Genomic DNA, 13,685 nt, shown 5'->3' with positions numbered 1-13,685 from the left:
TCTGCTGCTACCCACTCAGTAAGTGTAACACTGCTTTACAGCATCTGAAGTTTAGCAACTGAAAAATGTCATAATAATGGTTACTGTTGTTGTAATCTGATAGGATTTGAGATGTTGGAAGAACTGTAAATACTTTTAGTTCTTTGAATATTAACCTGGTGAAAATTTCTAAATCAGTGACTAGACTCTCAATTTAGAATCCAGAGCTGCTGAGCACCATCAGTGAAAATCCAAATATACTCACACCATTGGGACTAGATAACCTGTATGAAAAAAGCAGCAGGTTTGCAGCAGCAATCAACGCGGAAGCCGCTGAAGTATTTGGCTATACACCAGAATTAAGATCTATATAATTTAATTTATATTTGAAAAGAAATGTCCTGCTAAATTCTTTAGGACAGCAATGACGAGGTAAATAAAATTAACAGTGGTCAACAAGAGCTCTTAAATTCAAATTTTTAAAAACTGGAATTCTTTGTTTCCTACAACTGAGTTATGTTTGTATATGTAAGATCATATACAATGATCATGAAAGTGAGAAGAGAAACTTGCTTGGGTAAGGCTTTTAGTATCTTAGAAGATGTTACATAAAATGCCACATGAAATTCAAGATCAATGCATTCATATTTTGGAGAAAAATGTACATGGGTAGGAGACATATGAACAGGAAGCCCAACCATTCTTACCTTAGTTAGCAAGCCCAGGAGTTCTTGTCCCGAAATTATTTAATCACTGATCCATGAAGCAGCCACCTGCCTTAGATAACCTCTCCCTTGTATAAGAATAGCTTCCCCACAGAAATGGGAGCAGCCTACCAGGAATGCAACTGCTAAAATTTTCACACTACTGCTGTCACCACAGGAAAAGCATTTCCTCACAGGTATGTGATCCAAGTTAATTTCCTCCTTGAGCATCTGGCAACTTTTAAGGGGGAGAGAGGGGGGGACTAGGACTGCATTGACACCAGCAGTGTGAAGTCCAGCCTGCTACAGTGCAAAGGAAGAAAGAAAGAAAAAAAAAAAAACCACAAAACTTTGACCTGCTCAGGTTTTCCACTGACAGCCTCCTACAAATATTGTCTTAAATACTGAAAAGATTAATGTTGTTAGATTACCTGGGCAGAAACTTCAATTGCACACTGAAGGATGACTGAGCTTGAACGTAACCTGTTTTTGGAAGCAGCTCCATGTGCTTACTCAATTCTTTGCATACTTCAAACTTCAAACGCAGCATGGCTTTTGCTCTGCAAACAGATCAGACATGCTTAGGTGGCTTTGAGGCTACCCGTACTGCCATCTCAGCAACATTTGCTCTTGGAGTTTGGTCCCCCCCATCCCCACCCTCGAACCTCTACTCTACATTATAACTATTCCAAGCTTCCTTTGAAAATGATGGGCATGTAAAACTGCTACAGCAAAATCACAAAGTTATATTCTCTTTTAAGATAAGTATAGAAAACAAGATTTTGGAAGTACTGTAAGTAAACCCACCTCTATTTCAAGCAATGTACACAGCTGATTGGAACATGATTATCGAAGTGCAGCACAGCGGCAAGTCAGGTCAGGGGAAAGTCAAAGCCCAGTTATTGTGAAATAGCAGCTCATTATTTGCTCCTAACACACATTCCCTCTATCTGAATCAATAGGAATGACTCACTTAATGTTTGAGACACCTAATTGGTCCTAGCTGCAGCACAGCACCCACTCAAGATGGAAAAGGAGTAGTCCTCTTGTAATGCTGGATCTAGGTTATGTAACAATTGGTGGTGGGTGGGATGCAACAAATAAAAACCTGTTATTCTGTCCAAGAAACAGAAAAATGAAAACCAGTGACCCCTAAGTGGGGCCAAGGATACCTAGATGCTGCTGAAGTGGCTAACAAGCACTTCATGTCCCAGCCGGTAGTCAGAAGAATCGAAAGAATGAACCTGAAAGAGCATAATACACCTAAAACACCAACATGTACCCAGTTTGTGAATTCCCTTCATCCTCATTATCATCATAATTATCTCAAAACCTTCAATACCAAAAGTTAAGCCAGCACAGGCAGGAAAAATACTCAAACCTGGGGGGAGGGAGGAGGGGGAGGGGACTGTCTTGTGCCAGAAATGCACTGAGAGCGCTGCAGCTTTTGTTTTTTCTCCCCAAAACCGTGGTGACTTCTTTTAAATAGATGTGAATTCACAGATCTCTTGTAATTTCTCCTCTAACAGCAGAGATTCTACAGGGCTAGAAGTCACAGTGTGGCTAAGCTGGTACTGCCAGTTCCTCTGCTGAAACTTGTGATCAATTTGCCCTATGAATGGCATATTGGACGCTAGGAAACATCTCACTGTTTACTGAATTCTGGCCGTATTATAATACAGCGATAGCCACAGACCATACCCTGCTTTGGAATTTTATGTCTATGTGCAAAATTGCCAAGCAATTTACAAATATTTCAGCTTGTCATTTTCCTTCTCTTGGACGGGTTTACAAGCTGTCAGTCCAGATGGTCTGCTCTAAATCAACAGCCATAGCATGTGGTACTGGGAGCCTGGAATGATTTCTGACTGTTGACAATCTAAGAGAGCTATATACTACTTCATTAAATCAGTGCAGATTATAACCTGCCAGAGAAATTACTTTTCAAAGTGATTTATATTGGACAGGATTCTGGTAAGACACTTTCACCCTTTATGCTGCGTATTTATGCTTCCTGATTACCATATTCTATGTGACCAGGAAAAAAAAAAACAAACCCAAAACCCAAACCAAAAATAAAAACAGTATCAACTAACAATTTGCACTTCTACAGAGCTTGCTGGGGCACTTAAGAGCCAGAGCTATCTAACTAACTTGAAAACTTGATCTTCTACTTATGCTACGGACTACAATGTCATAGATTGCAGCAGCAATAAGATACAAAGTTCTTTCTGCTCTGCTTCTGTCAGATGTGTGTGTGTACTGGTGGTGAACGAAAGGCTATTGTAACGCATCGTGTCCCTCAGGTCTGGGTCAGATTTTGCCCCAAAAATCTAAAGAATTCTCTCGCTACAAGTTTTAGGTTTGTCTGGTTGGGTTTTTTTTTTTCCTTCTTCTACAACTAGTTAGGGATTGGAGCAGAAACTTGTAAGAATATTCCTGAATAGCAGGACTATTTAAGTATCTAATTAACATTTAATTAAAGAATCTGTGTTCTAGAAGTTATGCTAATAAGATTTCACATCTACTGGATGGGAACTTTAGTTCTCACTAGCTAAGGCATTTCCGTAGTTGTTAGACAAGAGCCTTTTCGGCTGGGCTGCGGTAACCTTACCTGTTGTCTCCTGCAGTGAATGGTTGTTGCGAGCATTAGTTCACAGACAGCACTGTAGTAACTCTTTAGTTGATACACAGTTCACACGTAAAGCCATTTTAACAAACTATTATCTTTGTTTGTATGTTGACAGCAGTTTGGATGCTTTTTTGCTAGCCTGATAATTGTCCTTGACTCTGGATCCTTTGTGCATAGTTCCAGACCGTAGACCTCGGCAAGACTACCTTTCCCCTGTTTACACTATTGCAATTAAAATACAGCTACTTACTAGTCTAACCTAAGAAATTGTTCTTGACTGATAGTAATTTATAGCTATTTTCAGCAGTTTAAATTCATTCTGTTTGAGAAGTGGTTTGACATGTACCATGTAACGATGAGGAATCCTCCTTCTGATACACTCTACAGAAAAATTTCAACAGCTACTAGAGGAAGAAACTTCTTAGGCACCACATCTAACCGCATGATGAAGTCTATCTACTTTTGCAGGATAAAAAGTTGAGACATGATATTGCTGCACATGAAATACTTGGAATTTCAGCCCAAATGACTGTATAACAATTTTTCCTAACTATGAAGAATTGGGTGATAAATCAAAGACTTGATGTGCCAAGGAACTAAGGACAGTATACTACATATTAAGTGCTCTTAATTTAGTGAAACTTGGCGAAGGATCAGCAGGATTTTTCCCTCAGTTAAGAAGTTTTGCCCTAAGCAATTTGACAGCTTCTGTCTTTGGGATCCGCTTGAAATCTTAAGTTTTCATTAGGAGAGTTATTCTGCTTCTGTACTTACAAGTTTTATCCCTGGGTTATCTAGACCACGTAAAATCACTTACATAACAACTTGTGCTTGTCATATCTGTAAGCTGAATTTCTGAGATAACAGCTTTACTAATTTCTTTCCAACTGTGAAGAATCTCTGCAGTCTGTAATTCTGGTAAGAGGTTTAGAACGGATGCCTTCTACAGAACCAAGCCCTCCCCCACCCTCCCACAAACCCACCCCAATCCTATTTAAATAGAATCTAAGAAATGCAAATTGTTAAAATAAGCATTCACTAGTGACTGCATTAGGTGGAGGGAAGACATCCAGCACCTGAAGACAATTAACAGAGTAAAAGTTCATGTAACCACTTTAGCATGAAACCTCTGGGAGCCAATGAGCGGAAATACTGCCTTTATAGTACAGTGCAAACAGAACCAGTCTTCAGACGTTACTGTCCTGGACTTCAGAAACACCCGGATATTTTTTCCCCTGTAAATTGGTATTGGGTCACTATCTGTGTACTTACAAGGTATCTGTCACTCCAGTGCAGTGCTTAATGCCGATGTGGGTTAGGAAGAGTTGTACCCTTCCCACTTTATAGTAAATGCAAAAGGACTGACATGATAAATCCAGCATCATATCCTGAGTCTGGAAAGACCGGTGATTGACCTTCTCAATAAAGAACGGTTGGCATGAGGTTGGCTTCCAGATCGTAAGTCTCCCATGGACTTTAATTAAAGGTAAAAGAGCTGAGAAATTACAAAATATTCTTTCATAAAATTTCCTGGCTGAATCAATTATACCCGACGTGCACTTAATTTTAGACACATTTATCTCCCTAATGTTTAGTGCGCAAACTCCACATGATGAAACTCTGGGGGGTTGCTGTTCCCTAGGGACTTTACAGTTATACCACAGAACAGGTACAGCGTAGGGAATCTTGTAGGAGTGGAAAGGCACGTATTAACCCAGAGACCTCATAGCTACTGCTGGTCTTGGGAATCTGGTATAGCAAGATACCCAAGTCCAGTTTTCAGAGAAGCGTAGAACTCGGAGGGCTTGTAATCAGAACGTCCTCCTAAAATGCCAAGGAAAAAACCAAACCGTTCTTCAGCTTCCTACGATGACAAGATGGGTCTGGCACAATGCAACCTCAAGACATCACCTAGTGACTTAAGATCTCATTATTTAGCTATAGAAGGCAGCTGATAATGAAAGGGTAGCTCACCTGCTTTGAATGACAATGCAATCCTGATAAAGTCGGTCATACATACAGATCTTTAAATCAATGTTGGGATTGGGCACCCAAACTGGCACATCAATAGAAACTCCAGTGGCACTAAAGCACAGCTGTTAACACGTAAATCAAGAGTATAATTATTTTTGTTAGTCTCAAATTCTTACTGATCTAGACAGAGCAAGAATTTCTGCTATAAACTACAGCTGGGTATAATATTTTATTATTCATATTGCAACAGGTTCTTTAATTAGGTGAAGATATGAAAATAATTTGTAAAATAAAACCTAGATGTTATGGTGTCCCAGCGGAAAAAAGAATTATACTTCGGTTTGGATTCTTTGACAGAGAACATGAAGGAATAGCATGCTGCCCACGATATTGAAAAGAAATATTTAAAGTGCACGTAGCTGAAGTGAATGTTGCATAATTCAGAAACTCGAGAGACTGCAGCTTGTTTAGCCAGCAAAGAAATGCAGTAATGGCAACACAGTGCTGTACTTCCTATAACGACCTTAGGTCTGACAGCAGTGGCCACATAGCTCAGACTTGGATAAAATGATCCTGAAAGAGAGGGTACCCACAGGAGCCTGCAGTGTGCACCTGCAGCTCCTTTGTAGACTACTCCATCTGTAGACCGTGGGGAGAGCCAAGACTGGCCTACTGAGCTTCTTGGAAGTTTTTCTTTCTTTTTTTGGCAAGCTTCTGTGAACTGTTCCCAGGCAGAATTTGGCTTCCAATAAAGTGTGGAATCAAAATACGCTGAAATGGTAACTAAAGTTGTCATCTCTTCCAGCTTTCACACATCATTTTCACTACTGCATGCTAAATAATTCCAGTCCCGATATATCGGAAAGAAAATAAACTATGTAGGTTGGGAATAGAGAAGAATACTTTCATATTTGTTTCCAGAACGTTAGATGTTCTCCAGCACGATGTCTGATAAAATGGGAATATCAGGATTATTTGCATAGAAATTTAAGAGAATCAACAGGTTTAATAACCATACTGCATCAGAAAGAAGGGCCATGATTTACAAAGTTACCTCCCATCAAACCACATAACACATAATCATATGGTACCTCATTGTTATTCCTTATAATGTTCATAAACATATCTTCCTCTCCTCCTTCTCCTGTTTCTAATATAGGATTCTGAGCAATTTTAATTCTTGGGAAAAGCAGAAGTAGGAGCATTTTAAACCCTCTTTCTGTAGTGTTTTGAAGCAAGTCTTGCACAAAAATCACTCACTGGTTTGCAGTCTGAGTTGTCAAACATGATCACAAACTCTGCCCGCACATCCCCAGGGATAGCTGGGACAAATATAATCTGAAGTTTGACTGAGCTGAAGGGTCCAATTTCACCTTCAGTCACCTAAACAAGAAGTAACATGTTTTTAATGAAAATCTGACTGTATTACTGTAGTTGGCTATAAATTGTATTGAAATAAAGAAGGAGTATGAACTCATACTATACAAACACTCTATTACACCTAGTTTGTAACTAGATTGAACGCACTATGCAAGGGAAAAATCAGTATCAGTAGCTCCCTAGGAGGTTTAGTGTGGGGAAAAGACTTGGCATGACACATGGTTTCACAACCAGGCACGGTCAGAATTTTACTGAGTCTCCTTTTACTGCGAGACTCTGTATGACAACTCATGTGGTCAACCAATGCGTTTCCATCCTGTATTAGTGAATATGTAACTAAAACATGGAGAAGCTCTCTTGCGTCTCCATTCACAGATCTGCTTGGCTGATTCCAGCATTAAGTCCACCTGCCTTTTGTATGCATAGGTAGAAGCAATAAATGCTAGTACGAACTAGTATCCGGACTCCTATACACAGATTCTTTAATATGGCTCAAGTTTGATGTTTCCCAGACATTCTTGGGAAAATGTAAAATGTAAATCTCTACAGAATCTTTCAGCTCAAATAAGTCTTTATAGATCAAAAGGTCAAATATTTTGAAGAATTAACTGTGATACAGTGAAGTCCAGTGGGCTTGAAATTGATAAGGTACTTAAGAATTTCCCACCAGAGCCAAAGTAATTTATTTGATGTAGGCTTAGACTAGTGAAAATCTTATCTCTATCTCAGGATATTCATTACCTTTCCAAGCATAATTTCGACTGGTGTTTCTTCAGGAGAAAGTTCCACTAAATTATGTGCATTGTCTGCGTCTAGATCTGATCTGGAATTTAACACATCTTGACCAAGTTGTTCTGGGGGAAAAAAAACACAAACAAAACCCCACAAAATGCTGGATGTGTGCATCTATTCACTAAACAAGAATATCAAACAGAGCAGAAGTACATTGATTTTGGTCAATATTGCAAATCCAATAATGTATACCAATGATGTGGAAATATAAATGTCTAGAAGGTAATTTCTGTCTGGCCATACAACTTTGCCCTAGTCCAGAGTCTACCTTAGGCACCTGAGCCTTCCACTACAGAATAACAACATTAATGTTTCAGTAGCATAAAGCATGTATCGGAGATCGTCACATCAAAGAATGCAAATTCAGCTGAAAGTGTGAACTGGGCTTTAAGAACAATTTCAGTGGGACAAAGCAATGCAGTCAGGAGGACCTGCAAAGCAAGTGAAAGTGCTGCTTCACTTTATTTTCAAAATACTGCAATAATAAGTAGCTTTTAATTAAACAGTCTCCCACCAGGGCTTCGAAGTGCCTTGAACTAATGCATCATGAGAGAGACAAAGCTAATTCTGGACTGTATGGCAGTAATCAACTGGCAACCATATGCTTCACATTAACCAGGAAAAAGATCAAGGTGTCATGAGACACGCTAGTGTGCCAAAGCAATGCTTTTTTTTTTTTTTCTGAAGGTCTGAAAACATCTTTGAAGGTATGTGTTCTGTGGAGACAGCTACCATGATTTATGGAATCACTCCATTTCACAACACAGATCCTAGATTTAAAAAGAAAAAACAGCCACAAGCTTTTCATGGAACTTTTAGTCTCCTGCAACTGGAATGATCAATATCCAGAAGAAATATTAAAGAACAGAGATAATATAGAAATTAAGTCTTTCTTCTACAAGACTGGATTTTATTAAGCACATAGTAAACATTAGGAATGAGATTCAAAATGTCTGAGGAGGTTCATCTTTCTGCTTCCTTGTTCCTAGAATTACAGACTATAAAAATAAACCTGTCATGTGGATGTCTATTCTGAGAAGTGGGTATTCAGTTGCTGAGACAAGAATGATAACGATTTTGCAGTTTCTGTAACTAGTTGGTTTCTGTATTCTTCCGAGACTGAATTGTTGATCGCTAATGAGAAGTGAGATTCTCTGCTGGTTTTGATGTAATGGTGTCAGTACATTATTTTTAGTCATTTTTTGTGAGGCAGCACACAGAGAAATATAGCATTACTACTAGAATGATGAACTACTTAATTTGCTGAGTAACTTTGCAAACTGAATTCCACAGTTTATTACAGGAAACTCTAACAGATAATGCTTAGCCTGGGAAACTGCACTGCCAATTTTCTAAAATAGTCATCTCACCTGTGGAACTACTGCTCAGGCTTGTCTCAGTCCTCTGCTGCTCCACCTGGGCTACACAGTGGGTCATTTCTTCACTACCGCCAGGACAAATTTGTTCCTTCTTTTCAACTACAGATGTCACAGGTCCATCGCTGACTTTCTTTTCAGGGACACAGTCACTGAAATGTTGAGTAACCTATTAGAAAACACAGAAAAAACATTTTCTACCGTGACTGTTCATCTAGCTTGCACCAGCTCCAATTTTATCAAGCAGCTGGAAATCAGACCTGTGTTTTCTTGCAACTGTTTCACGTTATAAATGGAGAAATGTGTTGCATTTTCTAATAAATGCACATTCTACTAGACCTTTATCAATGAGGAGGTTTAATTTTTGCTGGCTGCCCCACACAGGTAAATAACATAATGGGAGCAACACAGTATAACGTTAGTTATTTTACAATTAACAGAACTAACATTTTTCTAGTGGAAACACAGGCAGTTCTATGTCAAAACTAAGTCTGCTAAAACTAGACTTCTGTTTATTACACACCTACAAAAGACAGACTACAGAAGGAAAACCATGGATACAGGCGGTGTTATTTCACAAATTCTTTATTTGAACCGTGCTTTTAATGTAAGGATAGTATGAGAGTTGAAAACGGCGGCAAACAGCTCAGCAGTTTCGCTGTACATGTTATTTAATGTAGTGTTTCAAAAGAGAGGTCAACCCTTTTCTTAGAACATAAAACTGGGTTAGATTGTCAACCAGAGAACTTTGAAAACCATCTCAGCCAATGGCTCTTCAACAATCAAAGAAATTAAAGACTGCAGTGATGGAACAAAGATGAAGTATCTGCACTGCGTTTACAAGAACATGTAGGCACTTCAAAACAAAGATATGCAACCCAGTAGTGATATTCTCTCTGGTCAAGGACCTGTGAAATCTATCTATTTACAGGTACTACCTACGCAACACTTGAGGAAAAAGGAACATTTATGATAATGATATTCAGCAACACAGGAATTACAAAGCACGAGTTCCTACCACAGTGGGTGGGTGGTTGTTGTTAGTTGGTTTTATATTTTAAATCTGAAGATTTCCCCACTTTAAGAATAAAATCCACAACTTATTTAGAAAAGGAGCAAGTACATCTTCAGACTTAAGATGTTCAGTCTTCTCAAAAATCTGCCCCACAGTGCTGACATGCAAAGACGACTGTACACATGCTTTCTTTGTAAGTGTTCTTCACTCAAAATTATCTCTTACGTGGAGGAGTACAGCTGTTAGGATTCCTCAGTTTTCTGTCAACTTTGAAATTGGCATGCTGTAGAGGCAAATCAGTATCAGGTCTAACACCACACGTTTTGTCAGCTCTGCACCAAGTGTCTGAGTTTTGGTATGTTTCTTCAACAGTCTCTGCTTCATTCCCACCCAGGACATTCCACAGGACACAATATTACCATCACTTGCATTCATTCCCCTACTGATTTGAGAGATCTTCCTTCAATTCTTTTAACACTCTATTATTATAGTTTTCAGGCAACGGCCCTCAATGTCATTCTTAGTTTGACTAAGACGACTTCTTCCCTTGTAACAACAGCTTGTCAATAACTGTGACTGTCCTTCTTTGACAGGAAATTTAAATGAACAGCTCTGAATTTTCAAAGGAAGATCACAGGCCAGTGCTCCCAATTCTCATTACTTTACTCCTAGTTTTGCAACAGTTGGCATTTTTCTGAAGTCCAGGAGCTGGGATTTTAAATGACTGTCAGAATCTCTTCTTTTAACTAAAGCATTTTTTCCTAATTTTCATGGACGTGGAGAAAATGGGAATGATGACATAAATGACTAAAATGTTAGAAAAAATTATCATTTGTCAGTTCACCACCCCACCCCCCAAAAAAATTATTTTAAAATTTGTCTTGTGATATTTGTCAGTCTAACAGATTATATTAAGATACGCCAACCCAAACATAAACAAACTACTAAAGGTTGCACCAGATGATCTTCCAAAGTCCCTTCCAACCTGAGCTGTTCCATGATTCCGTACGATTCTACCACACCTTACAAAGCAGAATGTTTCTATCAGTTTAGGGAAATGCTTTTGAACCTACCGTTCTTCCAGGAGATTTTGCTGTTGCTCTGCATGTACTACTGTCACCTGCTGACATCTGAACTTTGAATCTTGTTCCCAAAGCTCCACTGTTTGTCAGGTTGATGGTCCGTGAAATTTTCTCTCCCACCACATGGCTGCCAAAGTCAATGAGCTCTTTATCTAGTGCCAGCTGTGAGAAGATAAACCATTAATTACTACTGTCCTAGACAGGCAGTAATGTCAATTGAATGAGCATCCCCCTTTTCAAGAATGGGACTTTGAAGTTCCTATTATCATTTCAAAGACAGTATCGAATCGCAACATGAACTGTGCGCATCCTTCTGCCTTTTTGCAGAAGCCAACTCATTAAAACCATGTCTTGTTAAACTGAGGTAGTTCCATTTCAGTCCACTATATGACAAGGGAAAAAACAGGTTAAATCCTGTTCATAGTAGCAGCTTGCATAAGTCTTCAGGTAGTTACTCTGGAAGTAGGTAATATTTACATACCAATTCAACATTGTTGCTCTTGTGTTACAGTAAAATGGTTTCACTAGCATCAAGCTGAGAAGCAAGCAGCATTTTACATCATATAGTGACTAGATATCAGTTTATAACACATCCTGTCTGTTTCTTTGAGCTACCATGGTTTACAACCAGTTTAGAAAGTAATACACTACTTCATATAGACTTTTTAATGACTTTGTAACTGGGTATGTGCTAACGAAAGGCTTGTAATTCAAGTTCAAGCATCAAAAAGAGAAAGACAACATGGTTGTTTGCTAGTATCCTGCTTACAGCTGAACTCTTCCCACATTCAGGGCATAAAGAACGGGAGTTCCTGCGTGTAATTAGTGCACAATGATGGTATAAATTCTCTAGGTGAAGAAAACTATTCCTCTGATCAAAGATTAACGTGCTGGCTTTCTACAGCATTGTGCATTCTCGTCTTCAAGGTCTTTTAATGGAAAACCATCAGAGTCCTACACACATAGTCAGGTTTAAGTATGCAGTATCGATGTGATATCATTCTAGCTTCCTGCAAGTGCTTAAAATTAAGCGCATCCTTAAATACTTAGCTAGATTGCTAATGTAATAATTATAGCGCGCTACCTTTCAGTTACTTCCCCCCTCCTATTTTCTGTGTAACAGATTATTCTTGATTCATTTCCCTGTGCACAAAAGTTTCGATGTACAGTCCAGTGTACTGTACGCATGCAATCTTACTCAATTCACTGAACCATAATATCACAAACTCCATGAAGACATTCATACGTCTAAAGCCGTTTTTAAATTATGCTCCCATGATACCCAAATTTTGCATTTGCTGGTCTTATTCCAATACTGGGTGTCTCCTTGCGTAATCTTTTTCCTCTAGCGTTGTATACTCTCATCTATAATTTCTTTTGGCCTGTAAAGCCAAAGCTGCTCTTAGCTGTGAAGGAAGTAATTTAAAAACAAAGTTGTTGCTCTTATCAAATACTTTTTTCAAGTTAGCTCATACGAAGTTAAGGTATCCAAAAAAAGTTAGCGCTGCCTGTAGTTTCATCTCTTAACAGTAAGAAAATTATGTTCTCTGCTTAAAATTTGGTATAGAATTCTCAAAAGATTTTCAGATGCTGAAAGAAAGGAGAGACTATATGCTTTTTAGAAATGCCAGAAAAGATAGAAAGATATTGTGATATTTCTATTTTTGTGTACATAGAAAATTAAAGTTAAGAATAAATTACTGCAGGTCTGGGATGGAATTTCCAAAAATTACAAGGAGAAGAAGATAGCTCATTTCCAGCCACCATTTCTCTTCCCTCCATTCACAATGTAACATTGTGTCATCAATTTCTAAACAGAACTACTTCAGTTAATTCTGCTCTGAAGTTACAGTTACAGTTCACAGTTAAGTAAATCCATTAAGGTAATTTTGTATAAATCTCAGTGTAATCTGGGAAGCTGAGGAATGAATCTGGAAAGAGACTCTCCATTTAAAAGGAAAAAAGAAATAAATATAAATACCTTTTGCTAAATATTTTCAATAATGTTTATGCTATCTCACATTTTCTATTACTGTTGTTATACTGACTCTGAACATACTTTAAAATAAAGTCACTTACAATACATCTCTTGGCTGTACATTTCAGTGGAACAGAAAAAGAACCTGTCTGTGCCATAAACATGACTTCTCCTTCCAGAGTTTCATTTATCTAGAAAACAAAAACAAACAAAACAACCCAACCAAGTAATTTGCAAAGATTTAGCCTATGTAGTCTGATGAAAAATATTTTCACTCATTCTTTGAATAACATATTAAAATGTATCCCTACAGATTCTACATTTCTGCTTTAAAACAGTCTTTGGTAACTGCCTGGCTAACTTGAGCTAGGCAGTGTTACAAATCTTTTCGTTTGGAGCAAGTTTCAAAGCATATTCCAAGAACACTTAGTGACAGGCATTTTTCTAAAACTTGCCCTTCGAATATGCCTTATGACAATTTAGCAGAGCTTGAACACGCACACAGTTGTCCCAGTACAATAGTACCTTTTCTAGAAATGTAGTTTGGTTCCATGTTAACAGTTAAGAAATTAAATTAATGATGTTTTTAATCAGACTATTGGATTAGACTAGGATTCTCATCATTGCGTAACTTAGCACTCAGGTGCACTTACCATTGGCTTAAATGTCACCACTATTTCACAGGACATTCCAGCAGACATTTTGCCAGGCGGGTCAAAACTATGGAGATAATCAACATAAAACTCCAAATTAAAGCTATGTGTGAAACACCC

At 38.3% G+C, this 13,685-nt stretch overlaps 1 protein-coding gene across 1 annotated transcript in view; it reads right to left on the bottom strand.

Annotated features, from left to right (window-relative positions):
- The window catches only part of CFAP74 (cilia and flagella associated protein 74), a 48,239-nt gene that overhangs the window by 16,544 nt on the left and 18,010 nt on the right, over positions 1-13,685 (bottom strand). Inside the window, exons 14-21 of the mRNA XM_009325144.1 lie at positions 13,566-13,632; positions 13,014-13,103; positions 10,926-11,096; positions 8,832-9,006; positions 7,411-7,523; positions 6,550-6,672; positions 5,290-5,411; positions 1,115-1,243 (exon numbers count right to left, since the gene is read on the bottom strand). Coding sequence (XP_009323419.1) covers positions 1,115-1,243; positions 5,290-5,411; positions 6,550-6,672; positions 7,411-7,523; positions 8,832-9,006; positions 10,926-11,096; positions 13,014-13,103; positions 13,566-13,632 — 990 coding nt within the window. The remainder of the gene's footprint in view (positions 1-1,114; positions 1,244-5,289; positions 5,412-6,549; positions 6,673-7,410; positions 7,524-8,831; positions 9,007-10,925; positions 11,097-13,013; positions 13,104-13,565; positions 13,633-13,685) is intronic.

The sequence above is a fragment of the Pygoscelis adeliae genome, unplaced genomic scaffold (genome assembly GCF_000699105.1).
Source record: "Pygoscelis adeliae isolate BGI_AS28 unplaced genomic scaffold, ASM69910v1 Scaffold36, whole genome shotgun sequence".
Lineage (NCBI taxonomy): Eukaryota > Metazoa > Chordata > Aves > Sphenisciformes > Spheniscidae > Pygoscelis > Pygoscelis adeliae.
Note: the sequence above shows the minus strand (reverse complement) of the source record. Positions and strands in the feature narration are given on the sequence as shown.